Below are 24,344 nucleotides of genomic sequence, written 5' to 3'. Positions count from 1 at the left end.
GGCCCTAAAACATTAAGAAACTTGCCTAAAGCCCCTGGGTTAGTGAACCCAGGTCTTTTAGCTTCAGAGCCCAAGCTCTTAAACTAACTGATTCCCCTTCTTTGCCAAAGGTAGACTGGATGGACGGAGGAATCGGGTGTGTTAGAAGCTTCTTAAAGAGCACTCCCCCTCCCCCTGTTTCAGGAGCATCAATGTCCGACTACTGGGCTAGCGCCTATTTTATGTTTCAGTTGTGGGTTCCAGGTCATAACTGTTTGTCCCTTCTTAAAAACTTGTCACACCCAGTGTTCCCTGGTTTCATTTGTACATTAGGGTTCCAACTGTCACTCCCCAGCCAGCACATTGGTTTCACTTCCCTGGGCCCTAATTCATTCGTTTCTTGAAATAGGGATCTATCTACCAGGGTGGGTGTGAGAAGTAAGAAAAGGGGTGTAAATACAGAGCCCACAGGAGCCTCACAATGATGCTGTTCATGCCTTAGTGAGCACTTCACAAACAAAACGCATTGTAACGGAGTATTTTTGTCTTTTCATAGCAGACTTCTGTCTCAACTCTGGATGACATCAGAATCAGAGCATTTTTTAAAAATACAAATGCCCAAGGCCCCACCTCAGCCCTACCAAATCAGAAACACCAAGGGTAAGGTCCAGGGATCTGAATTTTACCTAGTAGTAAGCTCCCTGTTGTGTGGGGACCTGGGATGAGCTAGATGTTCAACCTTCCGGGAGGTTCCGTAAGGGATTCCTGCCCAGGGTGGGAAGTAGGTTTAGAGGATCTGGAAGCTGCCTCCCAAATTGTTGGTAGCTCCCTCCTGCAAGCCGAGTAGTCATCGGTGTTCAGAGAAATATTCCTTCAGTCCTATTCCATATTGGTCATCTCCAAGCTCTCTCCCTGGCAGCCCCAGTAGGGGTAGGCTGAGGGCACTAGACAAAAACTGTGCTCCCTCCAGGGCTGCCTTTCCTCTGCTAAACCAGATCACTTTTAACAACCACAAAGTTTCATGAATCACCAAATGAAAGCTGATCATGCTGTTAGTGTCTGTTAATGAAGGACATTCTTAAACACACAGGCAAAAAAACCCAAAAAGAACAAATAAAACTATGAATTCAAGACACTTTCAAATAAATTTGGTATTTTATTAATCACAAAAGCATCCACATGCATTTGAAAAGTTATGATCCGTTATGTATTCATTCTGAAGTTAAGATTTGGGACTTGACAATATTTTGACCCTTTACAATAACTTCTCTGGGGGTCCGCTGTCTGAAGATTGGAACCAGTATGTGCCACTCTGTCAGGGTCAAAGCCCAGCAGCCCATCCACCTGTACTTACTTGCTCCTGAACAGTAAATATCACCCAAAGAATCCCATTGTGGAATTGTGGCAGTGTTTGAAATGAGCCACCAGTAAGTAACCACAAGGTCAGAAAAGTGGTCTGAGGCCAAGAATGAAAGAGAAAAATGGATCTGAAAATAACCTCTGCTGAAATTTATATCTAGGGTCAGTCTTGAGCTGTGCTCTGAGAACCAAAGTTGGACACCCAAAGGTAGACCAGAACACACAGCAAAGCAACTGTTATCATGGAGGAAAGGTCTGGAAGCCAAGCGTGCCTATTTTCCTTAAAAATGGACTATGGCACAACTTACAAATAAAGACACAAGCGTAGAGCAAGTTATTTTCAATGTTCTGCTAAAAATTATGTTTGCAGTTAAGCGGCCCGGAAATTATTCTAACTTCAGCTGTCTTGGGTAGGACATTCCAACAATGCGCCCAACCACAGGGTGAGTGGTGTGGTGGCACTGTGGCCTCCCTGTAAGGCTCGGCTCAGATTCCATCTCTTCTGCAAAGCTTTCCCCGGGGTATATTGGCTTGAAATGACTTCCATCCTCTGACCTACTGGGCCCCAACCCTGGTGATTCTGATTCTGTAGATCTGAGGAGGGTGGGTGCCATAAACTCCTTGTTTTCTGTATAAATCATCTGTGACCATAAAAGCTACAGACGATTCTATTTGAACTGTAACTATATTGCAGATGTTGATTTGAACTCTTAAGTTTTTAAAGACATTCACTTCTCTCCTGCCTCTTCTCCTATAGCTTTGAGCATAGAACCCAGCTCTAATCCATGTTCAATAACCACATATTGATTTGCTTTGACCTGACATAGTGTCCTACCCCACAGAATCAACTGGAAATCATACCCAGGCAGAGGCTTTAGAAGTGTAAAGGAAGGATCTTGAAATCTACTTTTTTTTTTTTTTTGGTCTGCCAAGTTTTGCCACCTCTGATGGTTATCTTTTAAAAATACGCAATCAGATGAGGTCCCTCCAATGACGTCAGTAACAGGATGCGTGTCATTGGAGGCCCCATGCTACACAAAAGCTCAGAAGTCAGACGCAGGTGTTGGTGAGAAACCAACACTCCAACTTTGAGAAATAAAAGGATAAGGCTTCAGACTTTCTCTAAACAGCATCACCTCCCCTCTCAGCCTCTCCCCTGACCTCTATTCTCACACCTAGACGAAATTTCAGTCACTCTGACCTCCTCCTTTTTCCTCAACTTCACACCAGTGAGTCACCAGACGCTAGTTCCCCAAGAGATCTTCTATCCATTAGCCTCCTTCCAATTCCCCCCACTATCCAGCTAGCCCGAACTTTACAATCCCCCACCTGAGCTATCCAAATAGGTTTCTGTCTGCTCTCTCCACCTCAGCATCCTCCTTCCAACCCATCCTACACTCCACTTACAGATTAATTATTCTAAAGCATAGCTCTAACCATATTAGTCTCCAACTCAAAATGTTCACAGTTTTGCTATTACTTTATAGAATAAAGTCCAGAGCTCTTAGCCTTGCCTATAAAACCTCTATGCTCTAGCCCCAGTGTACCTCTCCAGACAGAACTCCAACCTATATTCCAATCAAACTGGCTGATCACTATTCCTGGCCCCAATCTTTTCTTCATGCTTTCTTATTTCAGTCAGAATGTCCTCCTTCCTGCCCAATCCTTTCCAAGTCAAATCCTGCCCATTCTTCATATACATCTCCTGTGTGGAAGACCTCTTCCTTCCCTACTGGACCTTGTTCCTACTTCATTTATGCTGTCCATCCTACTCTGGCTTATAGTACAGTTATCTATGTTCCTATGTTGTCTCCCATGCTGGACTTCAGTGGCTTGAGACTAAGGATTGTGTGCTATTCATCTAGTATCAATCTCAGCGCCTAGCATAGCTCTGCATGGCGTAGGCGCTCAAAATAGTTTGTGGAAGGAAGGAAGGAAGGAAGGAAGGAAGGAAGGAAGGAAGGAAGAAAGGAAGGAAGAAAGGAAGGAAGGAGGGGGGAAGGGAGGGAGGGAGGAAGGAAGGAAGGGGGAAGGGAGGGAGGGAGGAAGGAAGGAAGGAAGGAAGGAAGGAAGGAAGGAAGGAAGGAAGGAAGGAAGGAAGGAACGGGGAAGGGAGGGAGGGAAGCAGGGAGAGAGGGAGGGAAGGAGGGAAAGGAAGAAGAGGTCTCGCAAGTAAAAGAGAAGGAGCTCAGACAGGGCCAGACAGAGCAGGAAGAGAATCCCCTAAAAGAGGGGAAGACAAGTCATAAAGAGAAATGAAAAAAATTAAATTAAATGCTGTAGGACAGACCCTGGGCAGTGTGAGAGTGTGTGTTCCAGATTTGCAGAGGAGAAGAACTGAGGAAACTTGCTTGCACCGTGAGAGGACTTAACACCAACCTTGATTAGATCCCAGTGGCAGACTCTATCATCTCATTATCTCCCCCACCTCTCACAGCAGGGCTGGGGTCTTTAGGCTGAAACTTGGTCCCTGTGATTTATGAAACTGTAACAGGTAGAAATCTGCCTTTGTCTTACACTTCATCTAGATTTAATTAAAACATCTTATCTCTATAATAATTAACTTTTAATTAATATTATTCCAGTTTGCAAAGTAGCCTTATAGACTACTTTCTATCCTCCTTATAACAATCCTTAAGATAAATAGTGAATAGAATTCCCTGATAGTTGTCTGGCACTTGCGAGTCTGCAAAGCTCCTCGTCTACACTGTCGTCTCATTCGGTGCTCACTCACATTTCCATTACTCCCTTAATGCCAAGTCACACTCAGGGAAACCTGTTGACTTCAGTTTCCAGGACAGCCTGCTGCTTTCCACTTCCACGTCTGTGCCTATATGGTTCTCTGGGTAGAATTCTTTTCAGCTCTTCACAATCTTCACCTCCAGAAACCAGGTCTTCTGGAGGGACAAGCAGGGTAGCGGCACCCGAGGGACTCTCTAGGGTCCTCCCCTGGGGGCAGGGGGCGTCCATCACTGGACAGGCACACCTGGCGTTCTGTAGCTGCCTCAGCTTCTGTGGAAATTTTGGAAGGGGATTCAGGACCAGGGAGCTTATGGGACCCAGGACACTGCCTCTGGCCAGCGAAGAAACACAGACACACGCGTATATACACGTCTGCCCCCGGCAACACAGAGAAGGAGAGCTTGCATAGTAAAACCCACTTCCCTTGCTCTCAAGAAAAAAGAGGAGAACTCTTTATATTTACAACAAGTGGGACAGTAGGGGGTGGGAGAGAAACTCAGACTTTGTATTGGCTTATTGTTGCCAGTTTCTGATTCTTGTCGATGCCACACACGCCCCCATTTTCAGCTTTTACTTCTGCAGAATTCATTCAAGACAGCTCATTCTGTTCTCAGGGGGACACAAAGGCATGGGGCCACAGACTGCAGACAACAGGTCAGAAGATCAGAGTATTCTAAATGGTTCTCTCTGATTCAAGGTGGGGGTAAAGCAGAGATTTTCAAGGAGAAAATAAAGCGTACAGTTTGAAAAAATATACCTAACGTATTTTTTCAGATTTGGAAAACAACCTATTATTTTCACCACAGAAAGTAAGCAAAGTTCAACAAAACCCTCTTGGCTAATATTGAAAGGGCAGAAGTAATATCTTCTGTATATTCATGTTTTCAAGGAAGAGGCCGGAGATTTCTCATGGGACCTATCAGAAAAGAAGGCTAATTAAATGTTGATGTTTAGCATAAGAGCATAGAGGAGGGCTTTGCCTACCAGGGACCAGGGAGCCCTTCTCAGTTTCTAGGCCAGTCTGGCAGCCCTCAGCACCCAAACTCTTAAACAGAAGCTCAAATAGAAATTCACAGCAGTGCCTGAGTGGGCCTTCCCCTTTCTAGAATTTACACTGGGGCGCAGAGCAGGCACATATGACAGAGAAGACAGAAAGCAGGAGGTGCTGGGACATCAAAAATTCAGAAACGCTAGAGGACTTGGGTTTCTGAGGTGGTTGGTTACAATGTATGTGTGTACGTATGAGAGAGGGAGCAGTTGGGGGAGGGGCTCTGGGTGAAGGAGGGAGGTTGGTTCTTTTTTTAGCCTGGCAAATAGCCAAGTTGACTTGGCAGAGAAGAAAAATTCTATTCAGTCTTGAAGGGCCTAATTTAAATCAGTTGGGGAGAAGCTTGAAGATGGAGCTGGAATGCCCTCCCATTTAGCATCAAAGATAAAGCTCTCAGCAATCTGGACCGGCAAATGAAGACCTGTTTGTGGGAAGGATTCATTCAAGTTGTTCAGAGTTGTTCAAAGTGTCCCTGCAGAGGTCATTCTCTTCTGCCCCCAAATAAGCAATAAACTATGTGCACATGAGCTGATTTCCAAACTTTAAAGGGACAACGGGGCAGACACGGGACACCTGATGCCTACTCCCTCTGACGGGCTGCCCCACCGTGGCTCTCAAAGGTAAGCAAGGCCTCCGAGGGCAGCACTCCACAAATTGGACCCGAGTAAACCCAGCCCAGGGCATGATGCCGCAACCGGTTAACCACAGGCATAAATGAGTGGAAAAACGAGAAAGAAAACCTGAAACACACCACCTTGGCATTTTTAGATGACTCTGAAAACTATTTCATTTCCTCCATTTAAAAACAAACTGCTCCTACACAGAGCCATCCCCAGTTTACAGAGATTCCAAGAAATGCCCTGAGCCTTTGATTGGAAGGGGTGAGAGGGGCAGCTAGACAATAAAGCAATGTTTTCTCCAGGCAGCCATCAGTACCTGCTAAAAAGAAACTAGTCTGGGCATGGATCTTCAGACAATTTTTTAAGTATTCATTTTAACTTGCTTCCCCTACTGTAATACCAAACAGAGATGGAGTTAATCTCGCTCTTTATTAGCCTGCTTCTGAAGCTGCTGCTTTCTCACATTTTCTCTCAACAGCGAGCACATCTGAAAGTCTTGAGAGCCCTTAAAACAGTCCAGCACTAAATCTTTTGAGTCTGTTAATCGCCAAATCTTCCATGTTTGGAGATAAGGTCCTTTATAAAAAGAAATCCTAACCTGGCCCGATTCCGCTCTTGAACTTGCTAATGGAACAGAGAGTCTCTCATTAGACTCATCCCTGTGGCTGCAGAAATAAGCGTCTCTGGAAGGACGGGTTTCGCTTTAGCCTCAGGACAGTTTTGGCTGCTGCTCTCTGGCTTCCTCGTGTGCCGTGTCATCCAGCCAAGCTCTAGCTAAGTTCGACCTGGTGGATAGAAAATAGGGGAGACAGGTGCCTAGGGAAAAAGGCTGTCTACTGATCAGGTTTGCACAGCAGTGGATGGGCTCCCTTTCTGAGTAATGGGCTGCCCATCTCTGGGAGTGTTCAGAGACGGGACCACCCCCTATGGCTGTGGAAAGAGCTCCTTGGAATGGAGACCAAATGTGTTCAAAGATCCCTTTCAACCCTGAATCTGAGTCTCCGTAACTACAAGAGTGGGCTTTCAAGGCTCATATGAGAAACTTTATTACTTCTCTTTCCTTCCTCCATCACATCTGTCTCTCTTCTGCCCCACAGTTAGAACATTTCACACTTTATTTAAAGCTCCATTTCCCTTTACTTCACTTTCGTGGGTAATGGTGGAGAAAGCCATTTGCCTGGTTAATCAAAGCCCTCCACTGACAAGAAAGACATTTCAGCAGCTGAGATATAAGCCTATATTAATAATCGGTAGTTTATTCAGCACTTACTATGTGCCCCCCACTGTGCTAAAGATTTCACATGCATTATCATCTTCAATCCTCCCAACAATCCAAAAAGTGAAATGCTATTATTATCTGGATGTTACAGCTAAGGAAACAGACTTAGAGATATGCTTGTCCAGCATCTAGACTGGTAAATCACGTTCTGGTAAACGGGCTCTCAGGAAAGAAAGAAAGAAGCCCTGATTTATAGCGTTTGTAGATTTCCGTGGTGCAAATATTCTCACCATGGTCAATTTTAGGCTACTAACGTGATGTTCCTGAATGTAGAGTTGGAAGAGATGTATTCAGTCAGGACTCAAGCACCCGTATGCGCTGGCTCCAAAGCCCCGTGCTCTGAACCGCTACGCTACACTGTTCGGCTGGCCATCCTCCTTTCTACTGTCAGTCCTCCTGTTTGAAGAGAAGAGAGAGGAATGTCCCTCTTCTACAATAGTTGAAAGAAATCACAGCCCAGCTCTCATACATCAAGGTAGCCAAGAAAGCTAAGAGCCTGGGTTGGGGGAATATAACAGAGCCACTGGGAGGTTGAGTTAATTCTCTTCAGGCTCCCAAATACTAGCCTGAGCACAGTTGAGAGCCACAAGGGAGGATCAACTCAGGAAATTCAAAGTGACTAATTTCAGTCTTGGAGTGATGGACAAATTGTGGCACACAGGCCACCCCAAAAGGATTCTGAGGCCAGTCTGGCTATTTCCATTGCTGCCCTTGTATGTGTCTGTTCCATCCTTCCAAGTCTCCCAACCCCCAAATCTTTCTTTTCATTCCTGGTGCCCACACCTTAGGCCAGTGTAAACTGAAAGCTTATAGAGTTTTTGTTTCTTTGCTTGTTTGTTTTGAATCAACATTTTAAAGTTGAAAGACTTCACATGAAAAAAATCACAACTTTTGGCTTCTCTTTAAAAATTGGAAGATATGGGGGCCGGCCCTGTGGCCTAGTGGTTAAGTTCAGCACAATCTGCTTCAGCGGCCTGGGTTTGGGTCCCAGGCACGGACCTACACCACTCATTGGTGGCCATGCTGTGCTGGTGACCCACATACAAAATAGAGGAAGACTGGCACAGATGTTAGGTCAGGGTGAATCTCCTTCAAGCAAAAGGAGGAAGATTGGCCACGGATGTTAGCTCAGGGCAAATCTTCCTCAGCAAAAAAAAAAAAAAAAAAATTGGAAGATATGGCTCAAATCCACACGTAGGGCCATCAAGGCTAGTGGCTACTCTTTTAGACAGGGCATGCACCCTCCGGTTCTCCACAGTCTCCACCACTCCCTATTGCCTCATTCATTTACAATACCTGTGGGATTTTAGAGTTTGTCACTTGTGCCTTAGACCTACAAGTAGCTCCAAGGGCCTAATCACGCCTTTGGATTTAGAAAACTGCTCATGCAAGAACATTGAATGGATCCCCCTACACAGACACACACAAACACACACACACATACACAAATAATTCCCACCCTGTCCTGCTAATATAAAACTCTTGGTAGAATGTTCTCAGCAAGATCTCAAAGCCCATCTGTATGGGTGATCAGATCACCACATTTCTGGGAGCCCCCTGGCTCTGCCATGGAATGCTCGTTCTCTTTAGAAAGCAGACTGTCCACAGGGCTCTAGGCACTTCCTCCTGTTACATAGCTGCTTGAGGTCACTGCCCATAAATTACTAGTTTAAGGAAAACAATGACAAGCCTTTTCCATGGAGAACAGGGCTTGCTCACTCAATTATTTCCTAAAGTCGTGCCCTCTTTCCCAGCTTGACGCCATAATTTTTGAGGCAACAGCAGTGAGTCTGTTTGTTGTTGTTCTTCAGATCCACAAAGCCACACAGCATCTGCCACAGGAGCACAGTAAACTTTGAGAGCAAGGCATCCTCCTGGCAGTGGAACTAGTCAAGTAATAAGCATTGCATTGTTAATTAAGTGGCTGCTTTGTTAAAGTGACTTACCAGGGTGACTCTAAATTGGCTGTATTTGTTTATCAGTCTAGCTTTTCTCTTTGTATAGGAAATTTTGTTGACTGCTACAAATCTTCAATGGAAATCATTAATAATCTCAATTTAGCGAAGTCAGATCTTTTAGAAATTCAACATATGACAGATGTTGAATTAAAAGACCAGTAATAATTTTCCTAAATTGGTATATAGCTGTAGGATGGAAGGCTTCGGTTTATTTTCCAGTCATTTTTCACCTGTAGGTGTTGGAAACAGAGGGGTTGGGGAAGGAGGAGTGGGCTGGGTGCAGTGGGGTGAGGGACCATTTCTCCCACCTAACACCATCGTGGAAATAGTTGACATTTGATAGCGCTGTCTCTTTGAGATTTGTAACCCTCTGCTAGAATTATATGCCCCTTGGGAAAGAGCCTCTTTTTTTTATCACTTGGGAAAACATTAACTTTGTCCCTTTGAGTATCCCCTACTGCCATCAAGGAAGTTTGTACTTTTTCTCTTTCAAAAACAAAAGTGCCCATTTTTCTTTTAAGAGACAGGGGAGGGGCCGGCGAGGGGACGGGGACCTGGTGCATTCAGAGGGTCTTTAATGCTGCTGCCTCCTGCCATCCACCTTCGGGAGGAGATCTGTCCTTAAGCTTTCTCCCCAACTGGCTTCCAGCCTCTTGGGGACAGAGTATAGCTCTCTGTCATACACACACAGATACACACATGCACACACGCTCAAACACAAAACAACCAGCTGCAGAGCGAGCAACAGGAGGTGGCAGAATGGTTGCCACTGTGTCACTGGGTTTGTAAGCATCCCTTCCAAACCACGGCCAAGGCTAGTTATTCCTTGGGCCAAAGCCAGCCTGAGAACTTGGGGACACTGCCAAAGCCCTGACAGCCCCTAAGCCTAGCTCTGTTGCCAGAGCCACACAGGAAAGTCATTAATTCATTCAATAAAGGTTCCCTAAACGATTAGGGAGCCCATTATCTGCTCATCAGTGGGCTAGCTGCATAGAGGATATCTCAGCACTCACTGAAGGGAACCTCGGATATTTCAGAGGAGTAAAAACATACAGTTATTTAAAAACTGAGTAACAACACAAGAGATGCCACTCAAAGCAGTGTGTAAGTAAATGCAAGTGACCTTTCAGAGGAGAGAGCATTCAGAGGGTGAATCGCAGTGGTCAGAGAAAGGAGACTTTGTGATGTAGTAGAGACAGCCTGAGCTTTGGAGCCAGACAGACTGGGTGCAGATCCTCACTGTGTGATCTCGGCCAAGTTCCTCACCCTCTCTCTCTGGACCTGGTTCCTCACCCGTGGAGTAGAGGGGGTACATGCCTTGCAGAGTTGTTGAGGGGATTATATGAGCTTACAAGCACTCAATAAATGTTTGAGGTTTTTGTTTTATTTTCTTTTTAAGAACATCACAGAGTAGTTGAGAAAAGCAGTTTAGGTAGCATTGCCCCAGGGGAAAAAAAGGGGAGATCATTCCTTGGAAAGAGGAAAGGAAGACTATTATGGAAAAAGTCATCATATCTGGTGACTACTTTAGGAAGTGGAAAGGTAGGAGACGGGAGGCATTCTGTTTCACTTTTTAACATATTTATTGACTTTCTTTCTGAATATGAAAATCATATCTATTATAGAAAATTTGGAAAGCATAGAAAAATGCAAGGGAGAAAGTAAAAATAAAATATAATTCTGTACTCAATGAAAACTCCTATAAACATTTTAGTTTTCCTTCCAATCTATTCCTAACACATATTTCAACACAACTGAGATCATGCTACATACACAGTTTTGAATCCTGCTTTTTGCACCTAATTTTTCACAAGCATTTCCCCATGTCGTTAAAAATTCTTCACAAACATCATTTACAATGGCCACATGGAATTCCACATATGGACGTACCAAAATCTTCTCGACTATTCCACCAACCATAGTCATTTACTGGTGTTCAGACATTTCACCATTATAAATAATGCTTCCATGAATACCTTTGTGGCATAAATCCTGTTTTCTTAGGATAAGTTTCTATAGAATTACCGTTCTAGGGCTCCCGCTGAACACAGACGGAAGCGCTTTCCAACTCACATTCCCACCAGCTGCAGGGAGAGGCAGCTGGTCTTATCAAATCCTGAGACCCAATATTATCTTTGAAAAGAAAATTTTTTGCCTAATTTGATAGTCACCAAATAACATTTCATTGTTCTCTGAATTATCTGCTTCCTTTCAGCAGATATACTTAAAAAGATCTCAAGGAGTCCTCCGATAAAGGAAGAAGCTTTCTTTTGTCTGCAAACAATCAACAAATATTTACTGTGCAAATCATTTTACTCTGGATTTATCCTCTCTCCTCTTTTGGGCAGGTTTGTGAGATACCACCTTTCAGGTTTTAGCCATTGTGAAAAGAAGAGTTTTGAGGTACAATGCAGCTGACACTCTGGGTCAAAACATATGGATTCTGCCACTACCAAGTTTCATAAAAAGCAAGTCATGAAACCTGTCTGAAATGCTAGTCCTTCAACAGATAGAATGCCTGTCCTACCTACTTCATGAAAATGTGAGGATCCTAAAGTTTTATTAACGATTTAATAAAAATAAAAGTGCCTGTTCAAGTTTTTTAAAATGATACATAATGTAATATTATGATTGACTTTATCGAGTCATTAGTCCTAAATTGGCAGTTTATGAGCGTCCACCTCCTGACCCCAGTATCAGCTTTCAGTAGATGAGGACTCTCACAGACAAACATTAGGGAAGGGACCAAGACAAATGGAGAAAAATTATGCTCTGTTGATAAAAGGCTCACAGCCTCCAGACTACCTCTGGAACCCTCCAGACTGAAAAGTTTTTTGATTTTGGGGGGTTTTTTTTGCTGAGGAAGATTGGCCCTGGGCTAACATCCATGACCATCTTCCTCTACTTTTATATGTGGGACACCTGCCACAGCATGGCTTGATAAGCGGTGGGAATGTCTGCGCCCGGGATCCAAACCTACGAATCCAGGGTGCGGAACTTAACCGTTACGCCGCCACCGCGCTGGCCCCCAGATTGAAAAGTTTTCTCTGGAAGAAAAGGGGCGTGGTGTTTAGGGTCCAGTCTGGGTAAGTCCTCTTCTTGAGACCGTCTCAGGGTGGGGAATCTGGGGTCCCTGCTGCAGCGCAATCATCGCTCTCGCCGGCTGACGCTCGCACTTCGGTCCCCGCTGTCACTCCTGCGGTCACCTCTCCTGCGGTCGCACTGTTTCTCGGCCCCATCCAGGCTCCGCGCCGGCGGGAAGTGGCGCGAGGCTGGAAAGCATTGTCTGGGCGCCCACAGCAAACACCAGCCGGTCTGACACTCATTTAAACATCCAGCCCCACCTGCTCTCCACCCCGCCCAGCTCTGCAACCTAATTTCTTACCCGTACCAACACTTGTCCTCGCGTTGAGTCGCGCAAGACGCCGGATGTGGGACCCGAAGATCTCGGTTCAAGCCCGACTTGGAATCCCGGACCAACCTCGGCATTTCATCTCTGAGGGTCTGCTTCCTGTTTCCTCCGCGTGGGGGCCTTGTCCTCTGGTTCACTGCTGTATCCCCGGCGCCTAGAACCGTGCGTGGCACGCAGTAAATATCTGTTGACTAAATGCATCTCCGTAATGGTAACACCCACAGGATGTTGTGAGAATGAATGAGTAATTCTGTGCAAGTGCCTTATAATCTGTTACAAAAAGTACTATTCGCTAAATATATAATAAAGCACATATATAACCAATTCGTGAATAGCACTTAAAAATATTCACGACTTGGTTACCCGGGAATACACATCTACTTCTCTATCACAGTCTCCCTCCAGAATGATGCCAAATCATCCTACCTTCTTCTGAAAGTGTTTCTTGATTGTCTACACCTGACCCTGGTACTATTACTGTGGATATGCATGTATAGGTGTATACAGTTGTGCTCTAAAAAAAGGGGTTTTTACTTATTTTATTATCTGAATGGACTGCATCTGCTGAAAGAGCAGGGAATGCAGTCAGATGTTAGACCTAACTCCAGTATTGCCGCCTACTGGTTGGGTTACTCAAGCAAGTCACTTCTCTCTGGGCCTCAGTGTCTCCATTTGTAGCATTCCTGGGTCTGAATTCCATCCACGTGAGCATGGATAGATGCGCCACACAGGGACGCGTCGGTCGCCCGAGCTTCCCACCTCCCTCCAGGCGCATCCTGCTTTCCCAAGTTGGGGAACGCCTCCGGGTTGCTGGAGACTCACGGGGTGACAGCAAAGGAACAGCAGCCGGTCAGGAACTTCCCAGGCTTATCCTAAACGGGCCGCAGTAGCAGGCGATCCCTCGCGCCTCCCTTCCGCACTCCTCCCAGTGCCTGCCACCCCCCCTACACGCCCCGGGGCCCCTCCGCCCGCCCGCCTCCCTCCGCCCACTCTCGCCCGCCCACCCGCGCAGCGCATGCGCCGCGCGCGGAGCGTGATTTTATAAAAGTCCAGCTTCGGCCAGAAACTTCAGTCTGTTGGCTGCGGCAGCAGGTAGCAAAAGTGATCCTGAGGACTTGGGTGCTCTGGTAGCTGTCGCGGCTGGAGAGTGAGCGGTTACCATGGCCGGGTTGCGTGTAAGTCCAGTCTCAACTTGCTTTTTCTTAAATGTATAAACACATGAACTTAGAGCGCAAGTTCTCTCCCAGCGGGCAGAAGCGACTAGAACATTAGAGGGGCCCGTGTCACAGAGAAGGGGCATGGAAAGGAGTTTTCGTGTACATGGCTACATGGGGGGTAGGATTGGAATCTTTTTCTCTGGAAGTAGAAGGGAAAAGATTGGAACGACCGTTTCGGTGGTTGCATGTTTCTCCCCCTTGAGTTCTGCGGTGCGCGCCGGGCTTGCACGCTGTTTGCAAACATAAGAACGTTCTGCGCACAAGTGCAGAGAAGGCGTGCGCGCTGCCCTAGGACTCAGACCGTGGGTCTCTTCCTCCACGGAGCGGAGATTTCTGTGGAGCGAATTACATAGTCTGAATTTAGCGGCGGAGGGCGGCGTGCCCGGGTTGAGTTCCCAAAGGGAGACCGCGCTTCTGGTTAACTTCGGGCAAAGGCGCCTGGGGACCTCTCTTGCCGTTGTGCGCGTGTTAGCTAAACTGCGTGGCCCGTGGAGCTGTGCCAGTACCCGGGCACAGTGAGCAGAGGGCGGGAAAGGCGGTCGGACCCACCATGCCGCTCGCCTGAGGGGTGTGAGTGTTGGCGGTAGCTGGGAGCAGTCGGGCGCCTTGGTATTGAGGGAAAGACCTCACGAGCGTCGAGTGGGCCCCGGGGTTCGGGAGTTTGGGATCGTGCAGAAGTCGAAGGAATATAAGCAGTCGCCGCGCAGCAGCACCCCGAGGTGTGCGCGGCGGGAGCTGGTGGTAGAGTGAAGGGTTGGGAGGGCACCTGGCTGCGAGTCTCCGCGGCGCAGACAGGCAGGTGCAAGTGGGGAGACCGTTTGGCTCTCACCCAGCCCAATTGCGCCGTTTAACCGTCGGTGGTTTCCTGAAGCCTTTTGAAAACCCCTTACTAGGGAGGCTTTTCGCTTCCCCTGGCGGCGGCGGGTAATTCAAAGGCGCTCGCGGCGGAGCCGCCCAGTCTCTCCCCAGCATCCTGCGGGACACCCTGCCGTGCGGCGGGGCCGAGCCCCAGGAGCCGCTGCCCGCTGGCGATGGGCGTGGGCGTGGTGGGCAGCGGCGGAGGCCGGGAGCTGGACCACCCTGCCCCCAGCGCGCCCTCTGCCTGGACGCTTCCAGCTGCAAACCTCCAACCCATTAACTGGATCACTGGCGGGGTGGGAAGAGACCCGGTGGAGTGAGGAAATGAAACTTGGGGCGAGGACCACGGGTGCAGACCCCGTGACCGTCCCCTCCCAGGAAAGTGCTGTGCTCCCCAAGGACCCAAACGCGCCAAGCAATAAACAAGGGTATGGCAATAGAGACCCATGCCCCTGAGGACCGCCGGCTGGGGTGGGGTTCGGAGGGTTAACCCACTTCTGACACCCCCGCCCAATACCCCAAGCACTCAAGGCCCTTGGCTTCAATGCTACATTCTCCTTCCCCACTACGTGTTGCTTGAAGTACAGAATGGTTTGCGTTTAGACAGCGTGGAGAAAACAAATGTTTTGTGCCTTAGGAGAATAAGAGTCTTTGTGACCTCCCCAATGGTCCTTTCTCTTCTCTTCCCTGTCTGGGCGAATCTTCGTTCAGAAAGTTAATCCCTGCTTCTCAGAACTGGAGATTCTACCCCGTCTCCACCTCCCCCTGCCTCCACGCTGCCGAGGAGTGGCGTCTTTGTGGTGTTGTGTTTTGGTTTTTTCCTCCCAAGGTTTTTCTTCTTCCCTCTAGTGAGCGGGGCAGAAGAATTAGTAGAGATGAGACTTTGAAACCCTCAGAATCTCAGCGCCCTTTTGTTCTAAACAAAGAATTTTGTAATTGGTTCTACTAAAAAGGGATAATGAAGTGACTGGGGGAAGGTGGAGAGGAGGGTTGTAGGATTCTATAATAATTCTCATGCCCTTCCCCCAGTACTTCAGCGGGAGCAGAATTTCGTGAAGAAGGCTGGGAAAGTTGGGTTTTATAAATGGCTTTTTTAAAATATCAGAAACATTTTTTTGAACTTGAGAAATACCTGCTGAACTTGAAAGTGAATGTCCATTCCCTTACCTCTTTGCAGATATACCCTTCAGATAACTACACGGAGGATGACTTGGGCTCAGGCGACTATGACTCCATGAAGGAGCCCTGCTTCCGGGAGGAAAATGCCCATTTCAACCGGATCTTCCTGCCCACTGTCTACTCCATCATCTTCTTGACTGGCATAGTGGGCAATGGATTGGTCATCCTGGTCATGGGTTACCAGAAGAAACTGAGAAGCATGACGGACAAGTACCGACTGCACCTGTCGGTGGCAGACCTCCTCTTTGTCCTCACACTTCCCTTCTGGGCGGTTGATGCTGTGGCAAACTGGTACTTTGGGAATTTCCTGTGCAAGGCAGTCCATGTCATCTACACAGTCAACCTCTACAGCAGTGTCCTCATCCTGGCCTTCATCAGTCTGGACCGGTACCTGGCCATCGTCCACGCCACCAACAGTCAGAAGCCAAGGAAGCTGTTGGCTGAAAAGGTGGTCTACGTTGGTGTCTGGATACCTGCTCTCCTGTTGACTATTCCCGATTTCATCTTCGCCAACGTCAGGGAGGGGGAGGAGAGGTACATCTGTGACCGCTTCTACCCCAATGACTTGTGGTTGGTGGTGTTTCAATTTCAGCACATAATGGTTGGCCTTATCTTGCCGGGCATCGTCATCCTGTCCTGCTATTGCATTATCATCTCAAAGCTCTCCCACTCCAAGGGCTACCAGAAACGCAAGGCCCTCAAGACCACAGTTATTCTCATCCTGGCTTTCTTCGCCTGCTGGCTGCCCTACTACATTGGAATCAGCATCGACTCCTTCATCCTCCTGGAAATCATCCAGCAAGGATGTGAGTTTGAGAGCACTGTGCACAAGTGGATTTCCATCACTGAGGCCCTAGCCTTTTTCCACTGTTGTCTGAATCCCATCCTCTATGCCTTCCTTGGAGCCAAATTTAAAACCTCTGCCCAGCATGCACTCACCTCTGTGAGCAGAGGGTCCAGCCTCAAGATCCTCTCCAAGGGAAAGCGGGGTGGACATTCTTCTGTTTCAACTGAGTCTGAGTCTTCAAGTTTTCACTCCAGCTAACACTGATGTAAAAGACTTTTATACATGAAAGAACTTTTTTTTAAGTTACACATTTTTTCAGATACAAAAGACTGACCAATACTGTACAGTTTTTGTTGACTGTTGCATTTTTTCTTGTGTTTCTTTAGTTTTTGTAAGGTTTAATTATTTATATAAATATTTTTTTGTTTCACGTTGATGAGTGTCTAGGCCGGACCTATGGACAAATTCTTAGTTGCTATATGTCTGGGTGTAGGAATGTAGAAAAGCGAACTGAACATTCCAGAGTGTGTAGTGAATCACGTAAGCTAGAAGTGATCCTCAGCTGTTTGTGCATAAATAATCTCTCCATTCCAGTGGAACATTTTCTTTTTCCTGTTCTTAAATTGTTTGGATACACCATGTGATTTTTGCTGTAGAAGATGGCACTTAGAACCAAAGCCTGAAGTGGTATAGAAATGCTGGTTTTTCAGTTTTCAGGAGTGGGTTGATATCAGCACCTGTAATGTACAGTCTTGTAATAAGTTGTTAATAAAAGTACATGATAAACTTAGTGTTATGTTCTCATTTCTGTTGACATTCCTTTGGCCGGCAGAAGTCAAAAATAACAATAATAGATACATTTATGGCCTGCCAAGTCCTGTCCTAGGTATTTTTAGTTGTCATATTTTACTTAACCCTTATCACTACTCTGTGATACACTCTGGTGCTATTACATTTTGCAGAGCAGGAAACTGAGGCACATAAAGCCTAAGTGACTTGGTCAAAGGCAAGTGGTAAGTAGCACAGCCAATATTTCAAACCAGGTAACATGACTTCAAAATCCGATGTTTAAATCACTTTCAACTTATAGACGTTTAGAAATGTCCAGGCAGTACCTATTCCTATGAAAGATCTTTCTGGAAGATAAATGTGCTTAAAGATAATGCAGTACCAACAATACTACGTTGTAAATTTTACTACTATTATCCCCTTGTGTGATCAAGATCTCTGCAGTGCCAGGCGTTGTATCCTTTTCTCCTCTAATCCTACAATGTAGATACCATCATTCCCTTTTCACAGACAAGGGAACCGAGGTTCCAAGACTTTTCATAACTTGCACTTTCAAGGGGACATACCAGGAGATGATTCCATTCATTGTCCAGCCCTTGCTCTTAACCATTACCCACTATTGTCCCCCAGAACACCTGGTCATAAGTCAACTGAAATGTTATTGAAAACAAAGCCAAAAGTGAATGTTTTCTTCATAAAATTAACCATGCCAGAAATACCCCTCTTGCAATATCTTCTATGCAAATCTCAACACTTATTCCTACTCTATTGCCCAACACCTAGCATCTTAAGGGTTCAGCCAAGCAGATAAAAGTTAACTTGGTGCTTTTAGAGCTCAGAAAAAAGGTCCACTGAAGTAAGCTCCTCATTGCCCGTATTTTGCACAAGATTTTGGAGTCTTATGTAACATCACGTATAGCTATTTACACTACCATTGTGCAAGCCCCGGGCTCTTGAGTAAATGTCAGCTCTCATCTCCACTTAAAGGTCATTTCTAAACTGTAGTAGCCATACCCATCTCACTCTGGAACACAAACAGGGCACTCCAGGCATGCACTCAAAGACAATAACCAGGACATAATTAAGGCAATATTTGGTCTACTTTTCATAATTGTTTCTGGCGCAGAAAATCCATTTTGGAGGAAAAATTGCAATGTCTTAACTTTCTAAAGCAAATCACATTTGTCAAAGGCAAATTATAGATCCTGTGAAGGGAAATAACTTAATTACTTAAAATAGAATCCAATTTGGCTGTACATTTTTGCTGCAGTCTATGGGTCTGGGATAATTCAGAGCGGTATTCCTATTCCACTTGAGAACACAATTAGATTTTCGATAGGAAATTATCTTGAGGTTTCTTGGTTTTCCCTGGGAAGCCTAATTGGATCATCCCTCATTTAAGCATAGTTTTAGATGTCCTCTCTCAAAAGCTTAGTCTTGAAGCCATGACCATTGTAAAAGACTTCACTTGAACTTTCTCTATAAATATTTATTCTTGAGGAGACAATAGAAGAAATCCTTAGAAGGAATTCTTTTTCTTTCTCATCTTGGCTTGAAACCTCGTCCCTCCAGATTCCTTTCCTCTGCCCTGGAGTCACAACAAAAGGAACCCAGCCGAAACTAAATTCCCAGTGTCACCAGTCTTAATGGATATTTCATTCTCCCTTGGAACAAAGGTGGGACATATCTTTTTCAAAAAGAAAAAAGCCTTGGCTCTCTCCCTGCGTTGCACTCCCCCTCATCCCCCCATCATTCTCTGTCCCGACCCTGCCTTGTTCCAAGCAGCTCCAAAGAGTTCCCTGTGTTGTGGTTTGTCCAACAATACTGGGAAACTCAGTCTGCTGGCCAGCCCTTGCATGAAGTAGCTGATTGTTTCCTCTCCTCATCCCTCAGGAATGGGGCCCCTGAAGGTCAGTCATGTAGATCCAGTTGTATAATAGAAGCTAAAATATTTAAATTGTATGCATGCTGCCAATAATGGCATAAATATGACATTTGAATTATTAATAACATTAAGCCTGTAACTGGGGAGGAAAGTGGATGTTTTTATTTGGCAAAGCCTTTGTTTTCCTAAAATGCCACTTGGCAATTCACCTCCCCCTACTGTGGCCTTCTCAGCCCCCTTTTGTGGTTATGCCTATATTAAAATAATAATTCTAGGGTACTCTTTTAAGAGGATAACATACAGGCTTTATTTTGATAATTCAACTAAGTGTGACTTTCTCCTAGCTTACTGTCAGCTAGCAAATAAAGGCTCCACAAAGAGAATTGAGTTGTCATTATTCCCATAGAATACTCACTTAAGAGGGGCAAGGACCACTGGAGACAGAATTCACATTACCTTAGAAAATAATCCAGGCATCCCCAACACTTAGAAATGTGGCGTTGCAGCCCAGCATCTAGGGGTTTACCCAGCTCACTTTGGGGAGGTCTCCACCTGGCTGCCAATGTGGCTTAGCCTGTCAGCGCTGGAGAGAAAGTAGCTGGAGGAATGACCTTCCCATGAGCATAGCCAAAGAGGGATGTTGTCGCCCTAGGGGCCCATAAAGTAGTTGAAACAAATCCTTTCAAAGCAGCGGTTCTCAACTGGGGGTAATTTTGTCCTCCAGGAAACATTTGGTAAGATCTGGAAACTTTTTGGGTTATCATACTGGGGAGGCGGGGGTAGATGAGGTGCTACTGGCATCTAGTGGGTAGGGGCCAGGGATGCTGCTAAACATCCTACAATGCACAGGACAGCCCCACAACAGTTATCCAGCCCAAAGTATCAATAGTGCTCCAGAGCCAGCCCAAACTGTCAGTAGAACTCACCTTTTTTAAGGTGAGGGCCATGGGATGATAATAATTATCAAGATAAGGATACATCCAACCAGTATAATTCCATGAAATTCTCATTGGACAAGTTTCCAAAGTCTCCATTTAGCTTCTTTACTCCATCTGATTTCAATGTGTTCTTACCCCTACCTTACTCAATTTACACAGAACTCTCCCACCTTTATCTCACCGTTACTTAGTCATAATATTAACACGTCTTTCTGTTTGTTTTCTGCTCTCATGCCATGCTAGGAAGACATTCCACAAAGAGAAATAAATGGTAAAGGGTGACCGTTGAGGATTCTCTAGTTCCCATATGGTATCTGTCTCTCTAAAGACCACGATGTTTACTCATTTAATCCTCACCATGGCCTGCGACTCAGTTTGGAACACTTCCCATTTTTCTCCTTTTATTTAAAAAATAAACAAGGAGTGATGAGGTATCAGCCCATTGTTCCACTGTCTGCAACTGACTTGAATTAATTTAAATCAATCCTAAGTCTGACAATTAAAATCTTCTAAAACCTTCTGAAAATCCTTCTTGTAATTGAAAATGCAAACTGCTTGCAGGCTGAGTTGAGGGATCTACAATGTTAAGAAGCCACAGAAGGAGAAAGAATTTTTCAAAATCAAACAAATAAAGGTACTCAACCAAACCAGACCAGGTGCTGGGTGTTTATCTGGCAGAGCTGGTCCACGATTAAGTTGATTTACATATTTCAGTTCAATTAACTAGAACCCAACTCATCAACAGTCTTAATTAAAGGGAATTACTTCCTCATATTTGACTCTGTCAGAAGGAAAGTAATATTTATTGAGAGCTCACTAAATTCCAGGCACACTCGTACATGTGATCCTCACAAGAGCCTCATCAGTTAGCTACAGTAGCCCCCCCGCCCCGTTATCCACAGGGGATACATTCCAAGACCCCCAGTGGATCCCTGAAACCACGGATAGTACTGAACCCCACATATACTATGTTTTTTCCTATACGTACATACCTATGATAAAGCTTAATTTATAAATTAGGCACCATAAGAAATTAACAACAATAACTAATAATAAAATAGAACAATTATAACAATATACTGTAGTAAAAGTTAAACATAAGTCTTAGCATAGATCGGCTTACAACTTTTTTCTTTCCTTATTAAGTCGAGAACTTTGTTTTCACTTAAAAGAAGTACTTCATGGCTTCTCTTTGGTATATCTGAATTGCCACCACTGCTCTTGTGCTTGGGGGCCATTATTAAGTAAAATAAGGGTTACTGGAACACATGTATAGCGATACCATGACAGTCGATCTGATAACTGAGGGGGTTGCTAAGTGACTAACGTATACAGCGTGGATAGGATAGACAAAGGGATGTTTCACGTCCTGGGCGGGATGGGGCGAGATGGAGCGGATTTGGTGCGAGATTTCATCATGCTACTCAGAACGGCAGGCAATTTGAAGCTCATGAATTGTTTATTTCTGGAATTTTTCATTTAATATTTTCCCACCAACATTGATTGAGGGTAACTGAAACCATGGCAAGTGAAGCCGCAGATAAGGAAGGACTACTGTATTACTGTCTCCATTTTCAGGCAAGGGTACAGTCAAAGATATTAAACTAAATAAAGGGGTTATGCTTTTTCCACTATGCATACCATAAATGGCCTTAAAGCAGAACCACTAAATTCTGGAGCATGTCCTCAAGTTCTCAATATTTTCAGTCTGAACTTCTCTATCTTTTCTAGATTGAGTCCTATGTACTAACAAAAACAGTTACCATTTTTGGTGACTTGAAGGCTTCCTATATACCAAAGTATTTTTGATTATTTAATCTTCATAACAGCCGTATACAGTAGGTATTATCACTTGTCTGTTTTACAGATGGAGAAACTGAGGCAAAATTTACCCAATGTCACATTTTTAATGAGTGGTAAAGCCTGGATTTGAACCCAGGCAGTCTGACACCAGAGTGCTTCTTCTTAAGCACTACCATACCTTTATTATTTTCTAATAAAATATGTTAGCCAGGATAATAACCAGGAGGTCAAATAGATCCTCAGATCCTCTACACTCTTCAGTCCTTTTCAGCGTTCAATACTGGACACTCACCTGATTATACTTTTTAAAGCAACAAAGCAGACACTGACATTTTAGAAATATTTTCACTATTAGTTGTTGAAATAAAATGGGTTTCAGTGCCTGGCGATAAATATTTGTTAAATGAGAGAATGAGTGAACACCCATAACTTTCTATTCCCGAGAGCACACCATGCTGTAAACATTCTGATTAACATTTGTGTGTGACTTGACTTCCTTCCTTCATTCTTTCAGGCATTCTTTTATTGAACCATTTATTGAACAACAACCTGGGCCAGGCAGGTATGAAAATTTTGCTCATAGTATAGTGGAAGATATAATCCTTTAGTGTTCTACACATGCTGGAAAGTTAGCAAAAGGACTCTCAGACTTTCCAACTTCCTTACATTTTAAGAAATCAGTTTCCACCCGCCTACTCAATTTTCCTATTATTTAATACCCCTTCAATCTTGTTTCTGCTAATTCCCTATTTAGGGGAAAGTAGATCCCTGCCCGCCTCAGAGGCTGAGTGAGAAGCTCCCAATCCTGGTCTTCCAGTTTCACCAGCCCAAGGCAAGCTGTCTGTTCATGTCATGAAGATAAGAGGAGAAATTCTGCCAAACCATTATAGGGGAAAGAGCCCTAAAGGCAGTTTCTTGGCCTTCTGTCTGCAGAGACAACTTGTTAGGCCCCTGGGATTGAAGGAGGAAATCAAGACCATCATTTTGGGCCACATCCTACTTCCCTCTGGCAAGCCTACTCAGTCTCTATCAGTCCAAGGTGAGCTTTTCCACCCTAAATTCTTAGTACGTGAAGTCTGCAGCATTTATGCTAGCACAAATAAAAGCCTTTCGAAAAGTTAAAAGCAGCCATTGTATGTGTCATTATCATTCATCTTTTTTCATTTTTAAATAAATTTTGCTTCCCAACTAGTTTAATGTCTTAAGTGCAGAGACCTTTGCAGTCTAACATAGTTAATTAATAGATTTTATTTAATTTGATGAAAAAATAATCAGATTCCATAAGATTGTGCCAATGTGGGCTAAAATTACAGAAGGTTAGCTCAGTTGGTTAGAACCTGATGTTTCTAAAGGCAGGATCAAGGGTGAGTCCCATTGGGGCCGTCTTTAAAGTGATATTGTACATGAACGTAAGCTCTCTAAATGCAAGGACCATGTGTACCTTGTGTATGGCTGTATTTCCAGTGTCTAGAACAGAGGTTGAAAGCTTTTTCTGTAGAGGACCAGATAATACATATTTTAGGCTCAGTGGGCCACACAGTTTCTGTTGAAACTACTCAACTGTGTCATTGTAGAGGGAAAGCATCCAGAAACAAAAACATAAACGAATAAGAGTGGCTGTGTTCCAATAAAACTTTATTTGCGGACACTGAAATTTAAATTTCATATAATTTTCACATATCTCAAAATATTATTCTTTTTTTGATGTTTTTCAACAATTTTATAAAAATGTAAAAACCATTTTCTGCCCCCTGGTTATAAAAAACAGGTGGCAGGTCAAATCTGACCTGCTGGCTGTAGTTTGCTGACCCCTGGTCTAGACAATGTTTAAAATACAGTAGAAATTCAATCGACGGGAATGAATAAGTGAAACTCTAAGTATAGGAAGGTTTACTCTTTAAGCTTAAGGCACCATGAACCCCAGTGAACCAGTGACCTTCAACTATTTGCAAAAATAGTTGGCACTAACACTTACAATGCACTTTACTGTTCTCAAAGTGCTTTCACAGGTAGGACCTCAACGTGGGTCTGTGTGCTGGTTGGTGCCGGATTGTTTGGCAAGATCCTGCTGATTTACTGGGTCTATAATTTTGCAAAGAAAGGTCTGGGATAACAGAGCTGCCTTTTTTATACACCTTTGTGCTCTCCCACTCTCATCTCCTGGAGTGCCAGTGAAGGAGGGATCTCCGTTTATAACTCCCTGTGGCTAGAACAGTGACGGCTCACTGATAAAAGTTGTTGAGGCATACTAGAATTCCTCGAGCATGGGCCACACGAGCTTTGCTCCATCAAAGTGATAATCACCAGTCACAACTTTTGGCAGCGACTCTCCAGACAGTCAGTAAATAGGACAAAAGAAAAAGCCATAATCCACAGCAATGAATAGTGTTTCACAGCCACAAGCTGAGCCACAAAAGCTCAAGAAAAATCAACGGTGCAGAAAGTGTTTTTGGACCTGACCCCAGCTTTTGGGGGAATGAGGATAATTCTG

General features: G+C 44.8%; 1 protein-coding gene across 1 annotated transcript; it reads left to right on the top strand.

Annotated features, from left to right (window-relative positions):
• Positions 1-13,459: 13,459 nt before the first annotated feature.
• Positions 13,460-17,228, top strand: CXCR4 (C-X-C motif chemokine receptor 4). The gene is made up of 2 exons (XM_004423860.2): positions 13,460-13,572; positions 15,650-17,228. Exons 1-2 carry the CDS (start codon positions 13,558-13,560, stop codon positions 16,694-16,696), a joined length of 1,062 nt encoding a protein of 353 aa, XP_004423917.2. The 5' UTR covers positions 13,460-13,557; the 3' UTR covers positions 16,697-17,228.
• Positions 17,229-24,344: the final 7,116 nt, after the last annotated feature.

This window comes from Ceratotherium simum, chromosome 9 (assembly GCF_057802395.1).
Source record: "Ceratotherium simum simum isolate JZ-2026a chromosome 9, ASM5780239v1, whole genome shotgun sequence".
Lineage (NCBI taxonomy): Eukaryota > Metazoa > Chordata > Mammalia > Perissodactyla > Rhinocerotidae > Ceratotherium > Ceratotherium simum.
The sequence above is the reverse complement of the archived record's forward strand: the minus strand, read 5'-3'. Positions and strand labels throughout refer to the sequence as shown.